Source organism: Thunnus maccoyii, chromosome 20 (genome assembly GCF_910596095.1).
Source record: "Thunnus maccoyii chromosome 20, fThuMac1.1, whole genome shotgun sequence".
NCBI classification, from domain to species: Eukaryota; Metazoa; Chordata; class Actinopteri; order Scombriformes; family Scombridae; genus Thunnus; species Thunnus maccoyii.
The window spans coordinates 6,205,917-6,232,306 of NC_056552.1; the positions used below are offsets into that span (position 1 = coordinate 6,205,917).

The 26,390-nt window shown below is 40.8% G+C and overlaps 1 protein-coding gene across 6 annotated transcripts; it reads left to right on the top strand.

Moving 5' to 3' along the window:
• Window positions 1–70: 70 nt before the first annotated feature.
• ormdl3 (ORMDL sphingolipid biosynthesis regulator 3) lies at window positions 71–26,390 on the top strand. 6 transcript variants are annotated; one of them, XM_042397173.1, is made up of 6 exons: window positions 71–181; window positions 4,992–5,047; window positions 8,214–8,328; window positions 20,122–20,330; window positions 20,999–21,150; window positions 23,333–26,390. In XM_042397173.1, the coding sequence occupies exons 4-6, from the start codon at window positions 20,157–20,159 to the stop codon at window positions 23,466–23,468; spliced, it is 462 nt and encodes a 153-aa protein (XP_042253107.1). In that variant the 5' UTR covers window positions 71–181; window positions 4,992–5,047; window positions 8,214–8,328; window positions 20,122–20,156; the 3' UTR covers window positions 23,469–26,390. The 6 variants fall into 6 exon arrangements, with proteins under 6 accessions (XP_042253107.1, XP_042253103.1, XP_042253106.1 ...); XM_042397169.1 differs by lacking the exon at window positions 4,992–5,047 and having other exon boundaries at window positions 96–181; XM_042397172.1 differs by lacking the exons at window positions 71–181; window positions 4,992–5,047; window positions 8,214–8,328 and adding an exon at window positions 9,538–10,663.

Here is a 26,390-nt window from a genome sequence, read left to right on the forward strand (position 1 = left end):
CATCCCGTATGTCCTAACTCCTTTGCGCTTGCGCAGTCAGGTCGTCGTGTGGGCCTACTGTACCGTAACTATGGAAACTATGTACAGTGACATTGCACGCGCGTATGCTTTTCGCGCCCATCACTGCGAGCTAACGTCTACGGCTAACATAAACTCCACTTTTTTGAGACAGCTTCTAAATGTAAGTAATAAATAATGCTTAATATTTTGTTTCAGAGTTTCAGTCAGTGCTAGAAGAAGTATTTTGCTCCTTTATTAAAGTAAAAGTAAAAATATTTCAGACTTGTAGGCTATACAACTGTCAAAAGCAAAAGTACCACATGAAGGCAAAGTAGGACCTGCAACTGTTTATTGTTTTATTACAGTGTATTATAATTGCCTTTTGATTGTTGTTATTGATGCAGCATGCAGTGTTTTAATTATGTAGCTGGTGAAGGTCAAGCCAATTTTAATAATTTAATTTAGGCTACTGTTAGGTAGTTAATTCCATTTAAAATGCATATTTTATAAGCTTGTTATATGTTTTGTGTGTAAAATCTGACTCTGCATTGAAGTACACTTAACTAAAACTAATGCCATCAAATACAACAGTGCTGCAATAAATTTTACATTCATGAAGGTTATAATGTTCAGTTTTTGCTGAAACTGTTTTAGTGAATATATTGATTTATTCTTGAGAGATATTTCTAATATTTTGTCCATCTGATTCACTTCATTTAGGGTAGACTAAATATAAAAACACATTTTAGTATAAAGCTATACAAATACATTAAAATTGTGTTTCTGCCATTGTTTTAGCTGAAATCATTTACCTTGAGCACTGGTTAAGAGACATATTGCAGTATGTTTTATATCCAAGGAAGTTTTCCGTAGTTAGTAGTTTATAACACTATTGAACGTTCAAGTGGCTGACAAAGTAGAGTGAAGCAGAAGGATAAGGAGGGCGATTAGAGAGCTTGTCACAATCCATCTCTCCATGCGTTATTCCTTAGGCACTGTTCAAAGACTCATGCGTGCACGAGGAAGGTAGAGTCATCTACACGGTTGTGTTGCTACTTGTAAGCTCCTTAAGATGGCAAAGAGGCGGGCGCCTTGTTCGTGATGCCCATTCTGTGCAAACATTGTGACAACGTTGGTTGTGTTCTTGGCTTACACCCTTGTTGGAGGGCATGCTGAAAACTGCTTACACATGATGATATAATTTTCCATTTCGTTTGATCACAAGCTGGGACTCTCTCCAGCTCTCTGCTGTCAGGTGAAGAGAAGAAATAGGGCTGATGATGTATTCAGCTACTCCTTATTTGACTAGGCCTACAGTTAGGGTGGGATTTTGATTGTTTCAGTTTGGATCAGTTTCCAAGTTAGTGAAATGCTCAGATGTGTTCAGCCCTGAGTCTAATGAATCTTTCATCAAAAAGAGCAATATACAAAGCATTTGGGTTAGATCTTAAGTATGAATATAACTTCTGTTACTTATAATCGTTTGAAGCTAAAGGTAAACAGATTCAGTGAGAAATATGAAAGGATTCAGCTTTATACTGGCTTCAGATCTGATAAGATGCCATCATATTCCAATATATTTGCCAATAGTGATTATTGACTAAGGGTACAAGTTGTTCTTAGCCGTGTCTGAACAAGTTAACTTATTTCATTAAAGAGAAATTAATAATGTTAGCTTATGCTGGGTTTGTGCCTGAAGCGTTGAATCCCAAGTGAGCTCTGTCACTTCTTCTGTGAGATCCAGGCTCCTGAAAGAGGCCTCTGCAGTAACAGACTGCAAGAATATTGTTTGCATTAAACTCTTATCTACCTCTCATTTACCTCTATATGTTGACGCCGCAGCTCAACTTGTCAGATTTGCCTGGAGGACATCATGTTGCTAAATGAGGCCCTAGCAGAGCAGTCGGAGACGTGCACTGAAAACATTGCCATCAGAATCTTATTCATAAATCCCACAACAGAGTCCGCAGAGAGATAAAGACACTCGAACGAGAGTAAGTGGGCCAAGGAAAGTTGCCGGCTTTGCCCGAGGATGGGACTTTTCCTGGTGGAGGCTGGAATGCAAAGCTCCTGTCTGTGTTTTGTTGTCTTCTCTTTTACTTTGGCACACTTTTGATTTGTGGTCCAACAGCTCCTGGCTGATCAGATAAAAAATGACAGGACCCCTGAAAAATGTTCCAACCTGTTCTTTCTTTCTACCTCCTTTGCCTCCCCTCCTGTCTCCCCGCTCTCTCTGCAGACTGTTGCAGCGAGTGTGGAGTTGGGACAAGGAGCCCCTGCAGTCACAAATATGGAGACGTGAAGAGGGAAACTGAACAGGGTGTAAACTTGTGAACCTGCCTGTCAGGAAGTGAAGGAGAGCGGCAGTAGCTCTGCACAGTAGTGCACCGGAGAGTACGAGGCACTGACAAACGCACGTCAGACTGGAAGCTTGGTGTCTTCGCATGGACACAACAGAGTCTGAGCTGTTGTCTTGGGAGGACAGAGCTTGTTTGAATGGGAGTCTTGAGGGACTGTGTGAATGAACCACAACTCAAACAGCGCATTGTTCCCTGCCTCTGCTCATTAGGGGCAGCTTGTTGGCACTGCTGCTTGAATTGTCAGCAGTAATGCATCCTATGCAAATCATAACTTGTAATGGAGTGTCTGGAATCTTCCAGTGTATGTCTGGAATTTCTTTGTGGAGGTTTCAAACACCACATAGTGTCTTTAAAAGTAATTAAAAACCTAATTGTTGTTGACGTTCACATGCGTAGATGGTTTGAAAAAAAAAAAAAGTGGTGGTGAGGATGAACCCGGTTAACAAAGCTTTCCAGTCTGCAGATATTTCACTAACAGGCAGAACCGCTAATAGCTCACCCTGGTTAAAAAAGCTTAACCCCAACTCTGATCTGTTGTTGCAGGTTCCTATCTGTATGAAACAAACTGTCATCTATGTTTTTACCTCTCCTTTTTACCTTTATATCCGTAGGGTGTCATGGGTGTCATACATCAATACTTTTCTGGTGCAGGCTGAACTGTAAAGGATGTTCTGAAAGCTGGTGTCAAACGTCTGACCAGATGTTGTCCATGTATTCTTTGATCAGATAACTCTTGATTTAGATAAAAATGTTGCCAATTTTGGACTATTTTATTCTGGTTAAGTTCATGTGTTCTTGTGTTTGGACAATATTTAACCCTTTGAGATGTTTGGCCTCTCTTGTTAAATTAAAAAAAAAGGGTTTTATAGAAAAGCACAGTCTCAATTTCAAGTGTTAATAATTTTGATATCAGTGCTGAAGCTCAGTTATCATATTGCCACTAGTATTGAAAAACTTTAAAAGATACCTAGCCCTACCCTGAAGAAGGTAAATGTGTGCAAATTATTCCACCATGTCATTTTTTCCGTGTTTGGAGATTAAGTTTTGTGATTGCAAACACATAACTACACATAATTATTGTTAGTGTTCACTCTTGATCCCTTGTAATTTAGAGATGTTGAATGATTTTCCTCTCTTCCTTTCTACACAGCAGCTATTGGTTGTTTGGTTAACCTGGTCAGTGACCTGAGGGCTTTGACTACATCTAGGGCGTACAGGTGTGATCAGCACATCTTTGTCACTGACCCCAGTGTGTCAGAGAAATTGCTCTTTTCTAATAATTAACCTGTGTAACAACCATACAGGTGAGATCAGCCAGGTAATGAAGACTTGTGTGTGTGTGTGTGTGTGAGTGTGCCTCCACACGTGTCCCCTAATGATCCTTTTGCCCCTAGCCGTTGCCATTTTTCCTTTGAGGAACTGTCCTGGCCTGTGTTTTAGTGCAGCTAATAGCTATGCGCTGGGGGACTTTGTCATTTCCTACAACAGCACATTGCATGTCCTTTGATGGTGGGGGAAGATTAGGACTCGCCTTCACTACTTTGAAATACCACTCTCCTTTGAACCTCTCACCTAGCTTGGGTTTGACTGGATAATGTCATCCCACATGCTTGTTGATTGAAGACAGTCCAGTAATAGGTTTGCACATTTTTGGTGACTGTCATAGACAACATTCTTAAACATCAGTATCAGTTCATCATATTAAAAAACATTCAATCAAATTAAAGTGTTTTGATACAGCTCTTGCTCCATTATGGTCTTAAAACTGTAGCAGTGGCAATGCTAGTTATATGTGAATTTGACAAAGTCTCTCTTTTTATATGTCCTGTATCCCTGTGGATGTCCCACTCTGTGGAGACATTTCTCTTAAGCAGTGGCCCAAAATTGCCTTTGACCCTGGCCCTATGGCAGCTCTCAGCCATTCATAATGGAACCCTAACGTTTCTTATGAATGACATTCTTCAGGACTTTCCTGCTCTTTTCTCTACCTTCCACTGCACTGTTGAGAATAATACCCGAACATCCTTGATCTTTTCACACAGGGGCGGCAGACGGAGGATTTTCTCGCAGTAAGAATCATTTAAGTGATCCCTTCGCCAGTGGTAGGGGTTTTGGGGTTGAAGATTGGATTGAGGATTGGAGGTGGGGGGTGTCACAGACATATAATGACATTCCTGAGACCCAGAGATGGACTCTAGAGCCCCATTTAAGCCGCTCAGGTTGAACTGGAAAGGTCTGTGTATAGACTGGGCAGTTTGGTAAACCTAGATAGCTTTGCGAGGTACGGCGCTGATATTACTGAGGCCCCAGTGGTTCCCAAAACTTCCACAAGTGGCACTTCTAACAGCAAATACAATTTTATTCAGGAAGCTGCATTTAGGCTTATACTTGCTCCAAATTGTAATTAAATAAAGTTAAAATTGTATCACTGAAAGCTTTAAAATGTCCAAATCTGGATGTGTGACACCTTTAAATGTGTTATTCTGCACCTTTAACAAATGCAATCTGTTGTTTTTTTTGTTCTGACGATGCAGATTTTCTCAACTCTTATAACTTGTGTCTGCATATAAAGCAGTAACTGAATATTAACCCTGTTATGACTGCTTTGAAAACTTTGTGGTTTTTGGTCAGATTCATTGCCAGTTTCCCCCAAGCAGAGGTCAAACAAAGCTGTCAAGGTGTACTATGTAAGCAAGTAAGTAAGTAACATTTTATTAATATAGCACCTTTCAAAACCTAAGTTACAAAGCGCTTAACAAAAGGATAAAAGATTAAAAGAACAGAAGATGAGTAAAAAAAAGAAAGAAACATTACAACAGGAGACATAAACACAATAAAAACAAAAACAGTTAAAGGCATCACAAATGAAATTAGTGTACATGATGACTCAAGCACAAAAACACGATAATACAGAGCAAGATACTAATACAAAGCCATTGTAAAATATAGGGACTCCATGTATTGCTCATTAAAGGGACAAAAGCTGGAGATGATTTCAGTGTGCTGAACCTTCCATCAAGCATTTAAGACATTATCAAAACTGATCAGTTGTTTGGACCCGTTTGCTGCTGCAGCAGTTACCACTCGCACCATCTCTGTATCTGTCTTTCTGTCTCAGGTTCCTCTCTCCCTACCCATTGTTCTCTGTTTGATTCCAGCTTTCATAACGGCAAAAATGTAAATCTCAAGTAATATTAAGCAGTGTAAATTTTTAAGGGAAAAGCCGAATCTCACATGAGCTGGCCCCTTCTTGAAATTACAATGAGCACCAGCAAAATTTACATCAAGTGTACAATGTCTGTGCTGTCTCGTGCAGATTTAACAGCAGTGATGATAACAGAGGATTAAGAGAATAACAGTTATTGGATTTAAACATCTCGTGGCTGTGCGGTGTGATATGACAGCGTTAAACCGATAATCACTGCTGATGCGCGATGGCTGGTATTGAAGGAAATTCAGCTGTGGTAATTACTCTCTGAAAGTGACTGTCATCATTCACTTACAACCACCACTGTTTAGGCAAGGAACATAAACACGCTGTTGGCTGACAGAGTGGCTTAAGATGTTATAAATGTAGTAGATGAGTTAAGCCGCACAGGCTTAATAAAATACGAACCGTGACTCCTAATAACCATAGTATTTTATAAAGATAGCGTATCGTGTCATAGCTCACAGCTTCTTGTTCTTATATTTGGATATTCATCGATTATCATGCACATGTGAAAAGGGTGAAACCATAAAACAGTAATAAGTCTTTAAACAGGTATTTTTTTCATTTTTAAAACACACAGAAAGGATGGTGTTGTCAGATTATTGGACAGAGACACTGTGGGACCTGTGGATTATGTGCGGCCACAACGTTGCTTCAAACTGTCATGAATTCTCTCAAACCTTTATTCTGCCCGTTTTGTACAAAACTACATTTTCCCCAACATTCTTGCATTTCAAGAAGGCAATTCACTGCTCTTGTTTCGCCTTTCCAAACCCACCTCATTAGTTTGCTATGCCTTTTTTCTTGCGACTACACCTCATATTCGTCCATGCATATGTGCATATCACTGGAGTTATTTATGCTCTGTTTTGTTTTCAACAGCCCATCTTGTAACAGCAAGGCTGCCAGGCATAAAGCAGTCAAAACTCCTCTTCCCTCCAACCCATCCCACCTTGGCTGGAGAATTTATGGCCAAGCCATCGCCCCTGAGACAGAAGCTGAGAGGAGCCTGCCTGGGCCCTTGCTGAAACTCGGCACCCTCTTGTTTGACGCACCACCTCATTTTGTCTCCTTTTGGACATGTTCGACACCGCGGGGTGATGCCACTGACAGCACTGTTTGACACCCATTCCTCAGCACCTGCCCATTCACCTGGAGCTACGGCTCGGCTTTTCATCTTTACACCCTCCCAGTAACTCCTAGCTCGGCCCACACTTCATAATTTGTTACCCAAATCAAAGCTGGTGCGCATTGTTAAGGTTTGAACATTATACCAGTGTCATGTAAGCTCCTTGAACAGAACAGCTGCAGGTCACAGAGAGAGAATCCCAGGCTCTTTGTCACTGTTGTCTGATGGTTCTTGCTGAAGCCAGGAGTGGGTGTAAAGTCCTCTTTGCCATTAACACTTCAGCCCTGTGGCCTGTGTGCTTGGCAGCTGCCTGCTCTGTAAATGAAACCAGAAGATGCTTGCGGTTTGGACAGCGCTATGGTGGGACCACATGCTAGTTGGGCTACTAAAAGTGTAGTAGCTCTGACAAGTATTGTGTTGTGAGCCAAAAGAGCTTTGTCATACGCCTACGCAAATATCTCCAAAATAGAAGCTTTATGTTACAAAAGAAGACCAGGAGCTATGAGGTCAGCTGCATGTAGCTGAATTTGTAATGAGATGAACCTCTAAATTTCAGTTGCTGGTGCCAAAAGCGATCTGGGCTAATTTAACAAAGAATGAAACCCTGCGGCACCTAAACATATTGTCTCCTGACAAATCCGTAGTGGAGGGGGTGAATTGTGGTACAATTGAAAAGCAAAATGATATGCTTAACTGTTTTTCCCCCCAAAAAATGGATTGATTTAATTACAACTGATGCCTCTTGGCAGACTGCAAATTTGTATTATTTTTAAAATTGTGAACACCTTTGTCAGCGCCAAATATTTTGTTTTTAGTGCATGTCATACATCTACCAAAAAAAAACACCCAAAACAATTCAAATTCAATTCACCGCATGTTTTGGGGGCCGGCGGCCTGAATGTAGAACAGTGACGCACAATAGCAAACAAAACAAAATGACGCTGATCTTATCAGTCATGTTTGCTATACTTCCTAAGACTCCTAAAATTATATTCTTGTATTTAATGATAAAAATTGATTATGTTTTAGAAACAGGATGGACAAATCATTTTTGGAGGCTTTGTTGAGTTTTCGTGAGCAACATCAGTGTTGTCATTGTCCTGGAGCGATATCCACAATTTATGTAATAATGAATTATCTCACTGACTTCAGCTGTTGTGGTGAAATGCTTCACAAGTCCTTACATTGCTGTTGACAATTCACATCAACATGGCAAGCACTCGCGTATTTTTTCTTAAATTCAAAAAAGAAGTCCACATATTTAAACACTTAATGGTTCCCAAACTAAAAATTCATCCTCTTTGCATCACAACATACTGCAATATGATAAATGGACCTGAGTGTAGAGGGGAAAAGAACGGCGAGCCTTTTCCGTTACACTAGTATTTGAGGTTAAGATTCTTTGGACTGGGCCGGAGAACATTTTTCCACGCAGTCAACTGAAAGTGCACATTCTGCCCTCTCAGAAATGATCATTTGACCAAAAAGACTCTCTCTCTGTATGCTGCTATAGGGTCTGATGCTGAAACTATGGATTGTACTCACCACCAGATGGGATAGCCTCCAAGCACCCGTGAGCTGGACAACCACACACACATCAAATATCCAATCAGATACAAATCCATGAGGTAAGCCTTGTAGTGTGTGAGAGGGTAAATGGATCAATACATAGAACTTCCAGTAGGCAATGAAAAAGAGTTTCCAGGAAGAGAAGCTTTAGGGCAGCTTGATTGTTGAATGAGGGGAAAATTAAAATGATATTGAAAAAAAAAAATCTTCCTCCTGTTTTCCCCCCTTCTTTGAGTCGGGCCAGGAAAGTGTGTCTGTCTCCTAGTAGTTAAGAGAATAAGTGTCTCTTACACACATGCACACACGCTCCTACCCGTCCTCTCCTTCCCTCCCTCTCTCTGAGGTTCTTCCCTAAGGTAGATATCTTTTTCTCTCTCTCTCTCTACTTTTTTCTCCCTCAGGATGCCTCATCCACAGGCCCAATATTAAAGGGGGGGGGGGGGGGGGGGGGGTGGAGAGGCGGGGGTGGAGGGGGTGGAGGGGGTGGGGGGGTGGGGGGGAGAATGAGGTTTGGAGATGTCAGCTGGCAAGCCAATCACAGAAGATGGCCTTAGGTTACGAAAAAAAAATTATTATTCGTTCCCATCTGTCAATCACACGCCACCCCCTGGTAATGTGGAAAAGAAAGGAAAGAGTGAAAAGAGGGAGGGAGGGAAATGAGAGAGGGAGGTATAGGGAGGGACACATGAAAAAGGTAGAGTAGAGTTGTTACTCAACTTGTTTCATCTGTGATCATTGAAGAAAAAAAAAAAAAAAAAAAAGATTCCCCACTGTGGCTGGAGGTAGGTGAGGAGATGTAGGCCAGCTTCTCTTCAGGAGGGTTCACGCACACACACACTGACGTACATGTTGACACATTGATTTTTTTTTTTTTTTTAGGGGTTGTGCCCTGACTAATTGATCCGGATATACATGCATTCAGTGCACACACACACACACACTCAAGGAGACGCACGTCAACACACGCATAATCTCCGTCCCCAACTCACGGGGACATATACAGTGAATTTTCTAAATTGTTGTCCGCCCACCCCAACAGGGGAGGACATAAAAGGGGACACAATAAAGCCATAAACTAGTGGTGGTGGCTGGGCCAGGCATGCGGGGGTTATATGCTTCAGCGGCCCAAAGGCGACACATTTTACATCAATACTATTGTCATTCTGATGGGCTGTGGGGTGAGCAGCCGTAGGGACGGGGGGGGGGGGGGGGGGGGGAGGAGGGAGAGGAGCAAGAGATAGATAGAGAGTGGTGAAGGAGGAGGGTGGGACACTTGTGATGGACTTAGCCTGAAGTAACCATGCATTCGATTCACATACAAGGAAACTGATCAGGACGAATACAAAACGAGATACCTGGCAGAGATCAAACAAAGTCAGTTGTAGTGATAACAATCTAGTTACCAGTCGGGTCGTCATGGAAAGAATGACCACTAAAAGATGTGACCACTGCAAAAGACATTTTGAAACCAGTAATGAAGGGGTTCATCAGTATGAATTTCATACTTGACTTCACAGAACAAAATGTTTTATGAAAAGTGAAATTTCTTTACCATTTCTTTGACTGGTTTCCTGCTAGGGTTTTTTGCACAATGCCCTTTAGAGACCAACGCTGTCAGTTGTAACATGTTATTATAGAAGACTGTGTTAAGATTGTAGCTTCTCTCTAGATGAATTTCGGGAGGATTCACTCGGTTAAATAAAGATTTGTTTGACATTCTTCCTACTGTAGGGGAACTGGAATTGAAGGCCTTTCTGAACACATTATTTTAAAAATGTGAGTTGACACTTATTAGAAATACATTTACAAGTCGTTAGACCAGATGGATTACCTGATAGATTTCACAACAGATTGAGTGTATGAAGCCATATGGAAGCCAGCCTCAGGAAGATCTGTTTCCAAGTAACAAAGATCAGAATAAACTATGACATAGTAAGAGATGTTTTATTTATTTCATCCTGATTTAATATTGTAGCAGGAAAAAATGAATGAAAAAGATTTTAAGTGCACTTTGAAGATATTTACACATTTAATCATCAAGTAAAGTTCATGATGTTGCTGAAATAACAGGTGTCTCAAATATAATAAACTTTCACAGTTGTTAAATACAAAGTTTGCCCTGGATATGTCACTCTATCACAAATACTGCTACTCTTACGTGATTTTTAAATGTATTATCAGCATTTATACCACAAAATATCTCAGATGTCCTTCCCTCTGATGTGTGTTGCCTGGGGGGCTGTGGTCTTTCTGCTGAGGACCTCCGGGGCATGTGTGAGCTCGGCGGACTGAGGGGGCTCGAAGGTCACCCAGCAGGGGCTGGGAGCATGCACTCTGCAGAGAGGAGGCTGAGTGCCCACCGCAGGGAGAGAGCCCAGTGACCACTGTCTGGAGGTCAGTAGTGAAGTGCCCCCCTTCACCCGCCCCCTCTGTGTTTTATTCCTCCATAACAAAGAAGATAGGGAAACAGGCAGTGACTGAGCAGCACTCGACCTACCGCCCTGTTCAAGAGGAGGTGGTGGTGGTGGTGGTGGTGGTGGTGGGGGGTTCCCCTGAGTCTCTAAATGTGACAATAATTGATAGATATCTTTGTGAAACTTGTGTGAAACCTGCTCTCCATGCAGTCATGGTGGGGAGTCTTCTACATTATACCAATAAAGATGATTTTTCAATGCCTCAAGTCAAGATGCGGTATGTCACAGCAGTGCTGACAATGAGGCAGGTCTGTTTTCGATCACGAACATTGTTGTGTGTTACGGCATCGATAAAAATGTGCCTAGCTCAGCTCTGGGATTTGGATGACAGTTGCTCTGTAGGAGCAATAGACAGATTGCAGGGCCAGGGATGGATGGGGGGAATGTGACAGTGGTCTAATTTATGAGTGCAGGCAAAGGAATCAGTCTGCGGTCTACATCTGAACAACATTGAAACCACGTTTCCCAGGTTGAGGCCACAAGTGCAACGCGAACTGTCTGGAAAGGCAACAGCGATTAAGCTCAAGAACATCGGAGCCTGATCTTGAAATGAACTGTGACTCAACAACACTTGTGGTGGTGTTTTGAATGGTGGTGTTTTGTACAATTCTCTGCAAAGCAAGGCCTCGGTCTGCGTGTCTGCATCAGTAGGTGCACAGGAGGGGGAGGCACACACAGAGGTCCCCTACCGGGCCGGTTTCTACGGTGACCTGAGAAAGGCCGTAACTAGGTCCGGCTCTTTCTCAGGCCTAATCAGCGTATTACCACAAAGACGGACATGTGTTCGGCCCCCCCCACCTCTCTACCCTCCCTACTCAATCCAACCAGCATGGCTGGACACAGGCAGCCAATAAAACCAGGATTAGGAGGGTATCTACACACACTGGGCTGTAGCGAAAAAGTTTCTGAACACGCCCAATCCCGCCCTGCTCCCTTCACAAACTTCTTTTCATCATTCTTCTCTGTCTCTCATTCCTACCATCTTTCACTTTATTTCACTTGCTCCCATGTTTATATCCTTCCTTTGCCTCATCCTTTCAGAGCTCTCACCCTGTAAGCTCTTCACACAATGGGGCATCCAGAAATTACTCATTTTGCTGGGGCAGTTCAGCAAATTCCCAATGCCTCTTGCCCACCTCCCCCTTTATACTCTGGATCCTGTGCCTTTTGCGGTTATGATAATGAAATGTGCTCCATCACAATGACAAAGCTGTGCATGTGTTTGGCTGTGTATGTGGATGAGTGAATTTATGTGAATTCACGCTCCTTTACATATTTTTGCATGAATTCACGCTCTTCTACATAATGTGCAAGATGGAAACCTTCCACTTGAATTTCTTGACCACGGAGCAGTTTTTCTTTTACTTCCATCTCTGTAGTAATTGCCTGATTAATTAATACCAGATAGTGATAATAAAGTGTTCTGTCTGTACAGGAAATACATCGTGTTTACTATCATGATTTGTCAAGAGACTTTTAGTCGTACATGTGGCTTTGTAGCTGGGAGACTGAAGCCTCACCCATCAGCCTTAGAGCTCCTGCTAATGTGTCCTGGAAATGGACGAGTGTTAAAGATAATATCAATGCCTTTGTCAGGACTTTTTAAGACTGGGGACAAAGACGACAAGAACTCATCGCCCAAATAAACCTTTTTCATTAGAGCAGCAAACACTTCATCCCCCGGCTGTGTGAGGGAAGCTGTATTGGTGTGTGTGTGTGTGTGAGCTGCTCAGCAAAGTCCCACAGGGAAGAGCCTAAACCCTCAGCGGTCTTCAGCCGGACACTGAGGCGGCCTAATTAAAGGGCACTTAAGCCCCACAAAGTGCGGCAGTGCAGGTTGGTGTTGGTGGGGGTCCCCGTCGAGAGGGACAGAATTCATGGCACTCGTAAACAAGGGGGTCCAGGACAGAGGGACAGAAGAGGGCTATGTGCCAGAGACTTTGTTCACACAAGATGAAGAGTCAACAGCCTCCCCATCCCTCACCCCTCCTTAGCCATCCCCCCTAATAACCACCTTCTTCAGAGGAGCTGCAAACACAATGCCGTCCCACTCCCCTCCTCTTGCTCCCAATCACTGTTGGGACAATGAGGGGAACCCCCCCCACCCCACCCCACCACCACCACCACCACCACCACCACCATCCTTCTGCCCCTCCCGACCCCCAAACAGACACTTCTTTTATTGAAATTCTTTGGTGTTCTAATCCTCAGCTTCCTCCAGGGGCAATAATGGACTCCCTGCGTCAGCCTTTTCCAGCGAGGCTATCATCCAAGCCTGCCTGGGTCACAAGTCCACCTCCCCTATTGGAGAAAACTGCTCCAGCAGTGTCATTCCTGTCACATCCAGCTCATCTACAGGCCATGCAAGCCCCACGCCATTGACCTCTAGAACACATTCATATTAATAACCCAGTATTTTTCTGTATTTACAGGTAACATTTTCCATTGGACACCTTTGTTACAGCTGGTAATTAGAAGCAATACACTCATTTGCAAAATACAGGAGAATGTCTCCCCACTTAGTAATTAGTCAAGCTGTCATTTTTATTGGCTTTGTTGGACTCAAACAAATCCCCAGTTGGCTAGACTGCATGTTAGTTCATCTGTACACCATACAGATTCAGAACTCATGAGGTTCACCGAGCAAATTCATGTTGCCTAACAGTTGGAGGGAAGTGCGGAAAGTTCTGGAAGTAAGAAATGCTGCTTTAAATAAATTGGCAGCGTATTTCCTTGGTGAAATAATAGTAAATACAGATTATAGTTTGATGTATAGTTTGAGCATTAAGTGGATTGTAGTCAAATATTGCCATGTCTTATTTATTTCAATTTACAGAATGTTACCTTTCATTGATATAAACGGGGTGGATAAAATATTAGAAAGTATAATGCAACATCATGCAACACGGCATACGACAGCCTCCAAAATTCAGTCAAATCAACATCTCTAGAATTTATTGCAGGGTTGTAATACTATATCAATTTTAGCTTCTGTTATAATGGTAACTGAGCATTCATTAAGCATGCAAAAGCATTAATCACACATATTTTTATTTGGCTGGGTAAAACATGCTGAATTATCATTATATATGATGAAAAGGAGTTTTCAGAGGCATTATATGAAAAGACACACTGTCACACCATAAACACTGACCTGACACCTCACAGTTGTGATCTGCTCATGGAGAAGACATACAGGACTGTAGTCGTCTGTGTATTTCTTTGCTGGTAACAAGTAGAAACACGCAAAGAACAAGCTGGGCATAATAATTACACTTTTAATGTTGACTGCACCACTGTGCTTGTATTAAAAGTTACATCACAGTACAAACTCCAGGATGGCAGCAACCAGCACAAAGTGTGTTGATGGTGACATCTGCTGGTTACTTATCACAATAAGAAGCTCTTGATTGTCAAGTACATACTGTGTGTGAAATGTCTTGTAAGCATGAAGCCATGACCCTGTAATGTGACAACTACAGCAGCATTTCAATGTATTTTGTAAAATATTTTTTGACCAATTAGTCAGTGAAATGTCAACAATTGCAACAAATGCCCATCATAATTTACCTGAGTCCATAGAAATGTGTTCAGGATTGCTCATTTTGTGTGAGAAATAGTCAAAATGGATAAAAATGTTTGATTTAGAATCATGTGAAAAATTGAAATGCAAGAAAATATTTGTATTTGAGAAACCACTTCTTGCTCTAACAGCAGGAGCAGACTGTTTAGCCTCTACTCTTATATTTATATATATATATATAAAAGTAGTAAATGTCATTGGCTCTACATTCTAATTTTGATTTGAAAAGCAGACAGCTTTTCTCTTGTTGGGTTTGGCTAAGGGATAAAATGAAATGAATACACTTACAAATTAGCAGAATTGCATCACTGCAATCTCTGGTACACCAAAGGATGTTAACACCAAATCCCTTCGCCAGGAACATTTCATCATTGGATCCTTTGCTACTTGGTTTCAAATAAGTTTTTGTGACTAATGCAAGCTGCATTAGCTCAAGAGTTAGTTAAGGGTATGTCTTCTCTCTGACAACCTTTAAATGCAGAAATAATATGAAGACTATAAGAGTATACTGTAAGCTATGCTGGCTCTTTTGAGGAGCTCTCAACAGAAAGGAAACAACATCAGAGAATGTGAAAGTGAAGCTACAACAAGAAAAAAAAATTATAATAATCGTAAAGTAAAAAGGTTTTTGATACTATTCAATGACGCTAATTTAGGAGAGAGTGCAAAAGATCTGGGCTCAAATCTCAGCCCTGGTTTTGTTAAAATTTAAATACATGCATGTTTGGTACATTGATATTTTTGTAAAATCGTAGTTTATAATAGGATACAGGTTCATGAATTGTCATGTGTGTCATAGCAAACACATTCTTTGCTAATGACATACAAAGAATTTACACTAGTTTCGTAGCTGAAGACAGCCACCGATGCCAGAACATGAAATGCATCTCTTCATTAAAAGCTTTTATCACTGGTGTGAGTCCTATTAACGGAATCACATTACGTCTGAAAGCTGTAGCCAGATGACTTGTGGGCATTAGCCAAAGTGTGGAGAGATGTAGTCTACAGAGGAACATATCTAAACATCTATTAAATACGCGGGTGTGAAGAAATGGATACGACCGCAAGACTTTGAAGCTTTGATTTTATCATCGTCAGTGGTAGCCAAAGTTGTCGTACAGCAAATATCAGATATCCACTCCGGCTTTTTCGTTTTTTCTTTTTAAGATGGATGCCACACAGCAGGAGGAAGTAATATAATTTAATGAACAGCTTATTGATTATGAATTATAATGTACACTGTTTAAACTTGCAATATTTATAGCTCATTTATAGCAACCTACAAGTTTAAAAGCATGGCTTTATGTTACAGTAGGTATAGCATCCTATCAAGGTCTCAAAACCATCATTTAGCCTCTTAAATTGTATTCATGTTACTGAAATGATTGGAGAAAAAACGTCAACTGTCTCCCTTTAAAACCGACACCTTGTCCCTCAATGTCAAATATACCCAGATGACGACTTTTTGATCTGACATTGCATCTGTTGGCGTCATCATTTGCGCCCCCTCCTGAGGTGTGTTTTATTCAATGTCATGTATTTGGCCATTGTTCCAGTGCCAGCGATGATCTCACAGCACTGTCATCCATTCACATTTGAACGCAGATCTAGGTTTACATAGCTAACACCAGTATAGCACCCAAGGCTATGAGCATATGAGAGAGTCCACTTGTCAGCCAACCAAACCTGTTTGATGCCATTCATCACAGGGGTACCCTTAGAAACAGTGGGTGTCATGTAACATTGCATGCAAGTAGGACACAGTTGACCCCTTTAGCCTAGGGCTACTGTGGGCCTAAATTAGTATTAGGGCTTATCTTTGGATCTAGAACATGACACTGTTGATCTTTGATTTTGGGACCAGAGTATCAGCTCTGTCAGTCATTTTTTGTTTGCCTCTAGCAAGGTTTCCTCTCACCTTGGCTACATAAGAAGTCAAGGGCCTCCTTTTGTACAGAAGTATCAAGTGCTAACCAGAGAGGCGTCAGAGACAGTGGCTGGAAAACCTGTTTAATTGAAAAAGCCTACTGACTACCACTAAATACAGTGAATTTAAATTGTAACCTTATGTCAAATGTCTGTCCCTGTTATGTAGATATCTGTAAGAGCTACTTTATTTTTAGCTAAGCATGTGGCCAATGTCGTTTGTCATTCTGTCGAATAGTTGAGGCACCACTTCGGTCCAGACTGAAATATCTCAACAATTATTGGATGGATTGCTGTGAAATTTATACAAACATTTGTGGTCCCTGGAGGATTAACTTTGATGATCCCTTGATTTTACCTCTAAGTTGACATTTTAGGTTTTCTGTGAAATGTCTGGATCAGTATCAGATGGATTGCTGTGAAATTTGGTGCAGATATCCATGTCCCCCTCACTTTTAATTGTAAAAGCTTTGGTGATCCCTTGACCTTTCATCTAGCGCCATCATCAGGTCAAATGTTTAATTATCTGCAAAACAGATAACATTCCCATTAGCTCTACTTTATGTTTAAAGCTAATTAGCAAAAGTTAGCATTCAAACAGCCCAAACTAAGATGGTGAACCTTGTAAACACTATACCTGCTAAACATCACCATGTTAACACTGTGAGCATGTTTGCATGCTGATTGTAACATTTATCCAAAAACAGAGCACAAGTTCAATTATCAGTTATAATTTTTGCATTCTTACAATACTATATGTTTTTGCTCTCTCAACCCAACCAGTCAAAGCAGATGGCCGCCCACCAAGAGCTGGATTCTGCTTGAGGTTTCTTCCCGTTAAAGAGGAGTTTTTCCTTGCTGCTGTCGCCAAGTGCTTGCTCATGGGGGAATTGTTGGGTCTAAATTAAAGAGTACGGTCTAGACCTGCTCTATGTGAAAAGTGCCCTGAGATGACTTTTGTTGTGATTTGGCGCTATATAAATAAAATTGTAATAGAACAGAAAATAATAAATAAAAAAATATATAAATGAACCTATACTAATGTGGGAAGTAGTACCAAATGTAAAAGCTTTTTCATTTTTTTTCTCAAAAGCTACATAATCTTACAGCTTGCATTATCTCAAGTGTCTCCCATCCTTTTTTTAAATATTAATTTAATTAATTATTGAATTAATTTAAAATTATTAATTTACTTTTATAAATATATATAAGAGCAACTTGTGGTTTTATTCCCCAATTTTTATACTTTTGTGTAACAATGCACAAGTTAAATATCCAGTTACTTAAATGGCATAATTTTGCAATTATTATTTTTCTTTTTTTTTTTTTTGTAAAAAAAATTAAAAGAAAAAAAAACATTAAAAAGAAAATTACCACCATCATGTTTAGAAAAAAAACATTTTTAAACCATTTTTTAATAGGCTATTTAACGTCAAAATTATATTTAACGATTTAACGAAATGTTTTTATATTTCCGTTATCAAATCTGTCCCCAGTGACAATCAAGTCCGTTTCCTCTGAACCTTCCTCCGCTGTGACGTAAAGGAGGCGTAGTGCACGTTTCCCCAACGCATTGCGCGCTGATTGGTTACTTTTGGCCATGTGACTTGCAGCGACCAATCACAGCGAAATGCGAAGAGTAAAAGAACTCACCCTTTAAAAAAAAAAAAAAAAACGGCACCGTGAAAACGAATAGCGATGACGTTACATCATGAACTGTGCTGTGTTGTCAGCAGCTGTTGGCTAGAAGACGAAGGAAAAGTGCTTGTGTCTGGGTTGATTGTATGCGAGCGGACCGACCGTTGCGCTTTTAGCAGCACGTTTCGGCACCGAAAGATGGTACCGGTTGACTGATCCAAACACCGGAGCCCCGCCAGTCTCCCGGTGATAGTATCAGTTACACAACTGAAGGCATCGATGAGACAAAAACTGTGATAACGGACTAGTGCCAAGACAGGTTGGAGTTGAAGCCATTTTTCTCTGCAGTGAGTGTAATGATTTATTTACTCAGTTATAATTAACCCTAATATTAGTGTACTTGCTGCTCCAGTAGTGCTACGTTAGCACACTTGTAGATATAAGGTTGTAGCTACGTTACGGATAATTCTGTAACCAGTGATATATTTGGAGCTCTGACAAGTTATGAAACAGCATGCTGGATTAACCAACCCGTTGCTACGTTGTTTACTGTTGTCAATCAGTTTTTTTTTTTCACTTTTAAAAACGTAGACTTTTTGACTTGTGTCTTAATGTAGGCGTGTTAGTTCCAGTTATATCATTGGCCACAGAAAATACTGGTGTCTGATTGGCTGGCAGGTGCCCGTTAAAATCATCAATTGTGCCACTACAGTAGTTACAGTAGGATTAAAACTGGGACACAAGGTTAAAATCAATATCATTATAATCATTGGAATAAGATATACAGCACGATATGGAAAAAAAAAAATTTGCCAAATATGAAATATTGGAAATAATTCAATTGATTGTTCAGTGCTGTTAACTGTCATCCACTGTTATCAGTTATGTCACACAAAACACTTCATAATATATGTGTAAATCAATCAAATCATCATTCAGTCATTCAATCAATTGTTTGAATAGATAGACTGATAGATACAGACGGGTGACAAATTAAGGAGAATTAGGAAAAAACGGTACAGGTCTAATGCTTGACCCCTACAGTGAGGGGATCTGGTGGCTCTGTTATGGTTTGGGGGTCCACTTGTCCCCTTAGAGGGAAGAATCACTGCAAATCAATACAAAGTTGTTCTGAGTGATCACCTTTATCCTATGATGAAACATTTCTATCCTGATGGGAGCGGTCTCTTCCAGGATGACAATGCCTCCATTCACAGGATACGAGGAGTCACTGAATCGTTTGATGAGTATGAAAATGATGTGAATCATACGCTACGGCCTTCACAGTCACCAGATCTCAACCCAGTTGAACACCTATGGGAAACTTTGGACTGACGTGTTAGTCAGCGCTCTCCACCATTATCATCAAAACACCACATGAGGGGATATCTTTTAGAGGAATGATGTTCATCCCTCCTGAAGAGTTCAAAGACTTGTAGAATCAATGTCAAGGAGCATTGAAGCTGTTCTGATGGCCCAACAACCTTATTAAGACACTTTATATTGTTTTCCCTTTAATTTGTCACCCGTCTGTAACTTTAACTGTATATATAATTGGAACATAATGTGATCATATACAGCAATCATGATCAAAGTTAATTTTGCCATTCTTACTATCATATTGCAAGTACATTTATGCTGACCCCAGGAAGAGTAGCTGTTGTCATGCATTAGCTCACAATAGCTAATAAACAATAAATAATAAACTATATGGTGCCACTGAAAGTTGTTAAATGATAGTACTGAATTACTTAGGGCTTCCATAATGGATTCATCTGTCCATTATTTTTTTCTCAATGAATCTATTAGTCGTTCGGTCTTCAGAATGTTTCCCAAAGCCCAAGATGCAACCTAAAATGTCTTGTTTTGTTCCAAACAATAGTCCACGACCCAAATATATTCAGTTTACTGTCACAGAAAACTAAACAAAACAGAAAATATTCACATTTAAGAAGCTTCAACCACAGAAATTGATCATTTTTCTGTAATTCTACTAACTGATTAATCGTTGCAGCTCTAGAACTGCCTCCCATCGCTGCATAGGTTTTTATTTTAGTTAGGAGCAAGCAAGTCATGTAATTAAAATTGTAAAACGTATACTGCTCATGCACTGTTCACGTCATTAACATAAGTCATAAAAGCCTTCTAGATTATGACTTACCAGATAACCTCTTGCAGATGCAGTCTGAATAAGCTGAATCACAACATTCAGTTTTCTTTATGTCATAAAGTAGGTACAGTGCTTTGAAGCGGCACTACCGCCATCATGAACGTGGGCACGGCGCACAGCGAGGTGAACCCCAACACCCGAGTGATGAACAGCAGGGGAATGTGGCTGTCTTACATCCTGGGCATCGGCCTCCTACACGTCATCCTGCTCAGCATTCCCTTCGCCAGTGTACCCGTGGTCTGGACCCTCACCAACCTCATCCACAATCTGGTCAGTGGAGAAGAATGTACAAAGGCACCAGCTCTACCACATTTTCCTTTTAACATTTATTGAAACAGTCAGCTCAGTGAAAGACAAATACAGTGCAGTGCTGGCCTAATAGAAGGGTTCGGGCTGTGGTGAATGAAAGCAGAGATGCTTCAAATCAAGCAGATTCTTTTTTATTTCAGGGGGAAAATTGTACTTGCTGCTTCGCTGCACTGCTTCTAGTCAAGTTCTTTGTTAATTAATTGGTGCCAGTAATATTTCAACCAGCCTTTTAATTTTCAGTGTTGAGGTATTCCACAGACTTGCATCATAAACTTTGATTACACAAGACTCTCTGTCTGGCCCTCGGTTTCAGAAAAGAGTACAATATTAACCACAATTTGATCTTGTGACAGAAGTGTATTTGATACTGAAGGCTTTGGTCTTCCACTACATTTTGTCATATGGTTTAAAAGAGCTGTCCTAACATGACCCCGAGGATATGCCTGCATGATGTTTGTGGGCTTCCTGCTGGGTTTTGTGGTCTATGAGTCAAAACACCTACTTCCTGGGCAAACTGTAATATTAACACATCAGTCTACAGTCACTATGGTGTACTGTTATGGTGTCATAACAGTCCTGCTCTCTGTCTCTAACTGTGTGTCTCTTGTGTGTGTGTGTGTGTGTTGCAGTGCATGTACCTCCTACTTCACACCGTCAAAGGAACGCCCTTTGAGACTCCGGATCAGGGCAAAGCTCGCTTGCTGACACACTGGGAGCAGATGGACTACGGTGTGCAGTTTACTGCTTCGCGCAAGTTCCTAACCATTACACCCATTGTCCTGTAAGTGGCTCTCCACATCTAGTACTCTGCCCTCAGTTGTGTAACAGGTGGAGGAAATAGCTGATCATTAAGGATGGATTTAATCTCATATAAAGTCTCAGAAACACATAGATCAGGAGTCTACCTTTTGGAGTTTTGATAGTGGAACAGTACCATCAAGGACAGGCTCACAATTTTTCAAGGTTGTTTTAAAACAGTCAGGTGACATGTTTTTCTTGCTGTAATCATTCCTCCTGTTCATGCTGACCATCAGAAGCATCAGAAGATCCCTTCATAATGCAATTTCAGTGTAAATGATGGGTGACAAAATACATAGCCCACCAAAAAATGTATTTAAAAGTTTATTTGAAGCTAATATGAGGCTTCAGCCATTCAAATGAGTCAAATCAAGTTGATTTCTTTCAAAGTTGTGTCCTTCTGGTGGCAAATTTCCTCTTCTTGTTATGATCCTTCAACTGCAGCTGAACAGGAAAACACTGTCCGTCGAGACACAAAGAGGGAATTTTTTTTTTTTTTTTTTATTACTAAAAAGGACTAACTGTGGGAGATCCACTTTATTTGACTAACTCAGACAGCTGAAGACTCATATTAGCTTCAGATAAACCTTCAAATACATTTTCTCTCTAAACGAGGGATTTTGTCCTCCATCACAGTGAGCAAAACCTGCTCCAATGTGTACCTATCGTTGTAAGAAAGACTTGTAAAATTGTGAAAGTATCCTTTAAACAAGTACATAAGGCCTGAGGATGGTGTAAATTGGACACAGTGTTGACAGAACAACCAGTCCCTAGTGCTCCGACAAAGACATGATCCCTCACTGGCTTCCCACCCACCAGCACCAATTGTGTTTAATGAGCATACGACACTGGTGCTGGGGATTGCACACGGGTCTCTGTGGAGGTGGCTTAGAGCTTTTTTTCCCCAGTTCCATCCAGGCTCCATAATCAGTGCGCTACATAGGCTGGTGCAAAGATGACTGCAATGACTTGTTGTGTTGCATCTGCCAAAAATATACCCGTCCTGTAGCTCTATTTGTGAGTGTGCAATCACAAAGCCTCTCGATTGATTAGCATCCCCGCTGCTCCCTTATTAGCCGAGCTCACAAATTGTTAAGGGGCTTAGTACTCGCAGCAGCACCCCTCGCTGCTTTCATGCCCTTTTCCGTCCTTATTAACCAGCCGAAGTTCTGTTTACAGGAAGCGCTCCGGCTCCCTGGGGTTGATTTGCCAGCTCAGCCTGAACATTGTAGTGATGGCAGTTTTTGCAGGTGTACCGTTTTTTTTGGGGCTGGACCGCAGCTACCGGCTCTGTAAACACGAAAGCCTGTCGCTGACTGATAGTGTAACTCCATCAGTCGGCTGTGTTGCCACTTCCTGTATCCGTCGTTTCATATTTAAAAAAAAAAAAAAAAGCCCTCTAGTGTTTCATACATGTTCCAGCCATATACAAGGTTTTCACACTAACTTTCAAAGGACTCTTAGTCATTTTGTTTCGCAACCAGCGCCAGCAGGATGGTCAATGTGTTGGATCCAGATGAAAGTCCTAGGAGAGCCTTTTTTTTTTTTTTTTTTTTTTTTTTTTAACATGTCCTCACTTGTTCAGCAGAGAACAGAATGTGCAATACCTCATTCTAAGCTCACAAAATTCTTTATTGATGTGCGCAGCTGTCTACATTGAATCATCGTGGTTAGTTTCTTCTTCCCTTATTGACTCTGGTGTCTCACCAGAAACACCGCATCTCTGCATCCGGTGCTGACATGCCACTTTCTGAACATTTGCCCCACATGTTCATGTGGATGTGTAGACTAACGTGCACATTTTTAGTTACATCAATAATCAGCGATGTTGCAATCCTGTTATTCAGCATGTCGAAACAGTATCGCAGACTCAAGTGTTGGCACTGTGGTTGTGAGTTAGGAAACATCTTGCTGTGATTTCAGAAGAAAAATAAGTGAAAGGCTTTTGCTTACTTAAAGGGAGGCTTTGTCAGCTTTAATTTGACTTCATGTCTTCACTGAATACCTCGTTGTGCTCCTTAATCTTGTTAACTGTGACACTCTGTCAAAGACTTCAGAGAAATGGAAAAGATTAATATGTTGATTTGGAGTTAATTTGTTACTAATTTCTGCTCCTTTAGTCATTAATCTTTCTTCTCTCTCTCTCTCTCTCTCTCTCTCTGCAGGTATATTCTAACCAGCTTTTACACCAAATACGATCGGGCCCATTTTGTGGTCAACACTGTTTCCTTGCTCACTGTACTCATCCCCAAGCTGCCCCAGCTGCACGGCGTGAGGATCTTTGGGATTAATAAGTACTGACAAGGTGGAAGAGGACACCTCCTTCTCTTAGTCCCCATGGACTGCTGAAAGCACACAGAGTATCAGGCCTCTGATTTGGCTGCAGAGCCACGAGGATCCGATCTTTGGCTCCTAACTCTGCTGAGCAACACTCTAAATGAAGCCTTCTGGGGATACTGCCATGGTACCAAACCCCAGGCAAGAGACACAATACACTATACAAAGGGAAAGTGTACTGTTGTGATTATTCGTGGGCCTATCTCCTGAGCGTTTGTAAGCATTTGTAAACAGGAGTGTCGTAATCAGTTCAGTTTCTGTAGAAATGAGAATTTTCTGGAGTGAAAGGTGTCAGGGGGGAGAGAACGATGTAATTGCACAAATATCGTGTGTCATTTTACACCCATTGGCACACTTAGGTGGTAATCAAAGTTATTTTGTATGTAATGATATACTGCTGTATTTATTCAGCTTCACTCCCATGTGAAGCTTCCTCTTTCTTGAGGGTTTTGGGTTTAGAGGAGCGTAACAATACTTTAATGAAATGGTAAGGGACCTGTGGACCGCTGCAGAGGCAAGACACGAGAAACCACAAGGTTTTATATTTAGCCCTGGCTGCTTCGCTCAGGGCCAAGATTGGGAAGTTAAGCTACTCTTATTTTTATCTGACCATTTCCATATTTGGACGCCTCTTGTTCTGGTTTGTGTCACAGCAAACCCTCTGTCTGCAAAACTGTCTGGCCTGTGTGCAGAAAGTATGCACAAGAGCGCACTAGTCCTGCAATATGATTCAAGAGATAAATATTTCTGTCCTCACCTTTTAGTCATAGTTACAAAACATATGTGGACACATGCTTGCAGCTACTCGGTTAAAGTGCTCAGGCCCCATTATACAGGCTAAAAGTCAGAAGTGAAATAAATACAGTAAAATACGAATAGAAGTTAAATTGAATAATAATGTCACCCTAAGGGCAGGCAGGGAACTTACCTTAAAGGTGAAATGAATAAATTCGTGCAAATTGGGCTGAACCGAGCAACGACGAGATGTAGCATCGGAGCTTGTTATGTCTGCATCTCAGTTTGGAAACTAGAGGCAAATTATACACTGAGTTACCAGTTTATCAGGTACGCCTCCGCAATCTAACGACTGCAATCCAATACAGGAGCTCTGCAGTAAACCCTGAAATACTCAAAAGTGTTCATCCATATTTACACATATGAAGGGGGTAGAATATTAGAAACACCTCTCATATTATCACCTTTATAAAGTTGTGTTTGTGGCCACTTTTTATTCTTAATTTTGGTCTCCACCAGCTCCCGAGGAGAAATACGTGGCTCTCTAGCTGCTACATGTTCGACTCTCTTCACCAGCTTGTAGCTAGCTTTGTCTGTTCACTGTTTAGTGCTGGACAGGTAGAGTACAACGAGTCTGTCTCTCTGAAAACAGCTACCTGCTGGAAACAAGACTGATCCGAGTGGAATTTGTGAACCTGAAAACACAAAACAGTGAGCTGAGGGGAAATATTGATTAGCTTTAAGATTCATTGAAGTAAACAACTGAAAGGGACATCTGTTGACTTAAGTTTTAGCCACAGGTGATCCACATCCAAATCTTTCAAGAGCATCAGCTGCTCCCTCTTCAGCCTGTCAAACTTTTTTTTTTTTTTTAAGATCCAAGGAAATTGTTCTGTCTTTACATGTTAAAGGGATTCTGAATTATGTTACAAAGCTGCTTTGCATTAGAGTAAGAATGTTTAAAAGGTAAAACGTCACTGTTCATTTAAGACTGTTAGTGCATATTTATGTTTTAAAGTTTTACATATTGTTAGTTTAATGCATGTGTGTGCGTGGGGTCTCTTGTTTCATCGCGCTCGGCGGTGGAAACCTGGAAGTGTCCGTGAACCGTTTCACCTTGGCAGTTCTCATCTTGAATGAGTTCGTTAATGACTTAATCAGTGAGACTAAATTGTAGAGCGGGAAATCCGTTTAACAGTGATTTATTTCAATTTGATCCTTCGAGTTGGACGTTTGATCAGAAGAGTGTTTTAATTGGACTTTGGAAACGAGCAGTTCAGTTCATTAACAATCTGCCAACCAGTCAGACTGTGCTTATTCTCCTTCAAGATGAAAAATACTTAATAATTCTCAAATAAAAGACAAAAAGTTATGATTCCACAACACAGTTTAGTCAAACTAGACATCTGAATTTAAAAGAATGAAACAATTCTCCATATTTTTTTTTTGTTTTTTAGAAATATGTTTACTGATGTTAACCTGAACAGTGTTGGCTGCACATTTCACTGGCAGCAGTAGTGATAGTTGTAGCTGTGACAGTGGCAGCAGTAGCCTTAGTAGCATTAATATTAATAGTACTGACAGTGGCAGCAGCAGTAATAGTAGTAGTGACGGTAGCAGCTTTCCAATCCTGGTGGACCGCAGACTAGTTCTGATTAAATTAAATCAATTATGATTCATGCTGTTCCATATTAATCATAGCTGAACCCCCCAAAAAAACAATTCAATTAACCGTTTCTTTTAGATTGAGGTATTGAATTGGCATCATTTATAATTGATGCATCAATACAACCAATGATAAGCATGGACCAAAGGAGAAAAAACAAAAACAGTAATGGATTTGTAAATAACTGCTGCAGATTTCCTTTCACTGAAATATTGTCTTCATTATCACCATAAAGGGCTTTATTCAAGGACGAGCTATAAGATTTCATAGCACAAACTGACCATGGTTTTTACATGTGTTGTTTTTTTTTCCCAGCTATTAAGGACAGCTGGACGGAAAGGTTGAACTGAATGTTGGTAAAATGTGAAACAGTGTGCTCACAGCGTCTGTTTGATGATCAGTGTACCTGCTTTTTTTTGAAGGAAATATCAATGTGATCTTCTGTAAGAGTGCTTGACCCAAAATACAGTATTTTTCAAGTATCA

Bases quoted from the DNA above. Each gene is read 5' to 3' on its own strand.
- ormdl3 (XM_042397173.1), top strand. From the start codon at position 20,157: ATGAACGTGGGCACGGCGCACAGCGAGGTGAACCCCAACACCCGAGTG. The intron at 20,331-20,998 runs GTCAGTGGAGAA...TGTGTGTTGCAG, and splicing joins CCAACCTCATCCACAATCTG to TGCATGTACCTCCTACTTCA. The intron at 21,151-23,332 runs GTAAGTGGCTCT...CTCTCTCTGCAG, and splicing joins ACCATTACACCCATTGTCCT to GTATATTCTAACCAGCTTTT.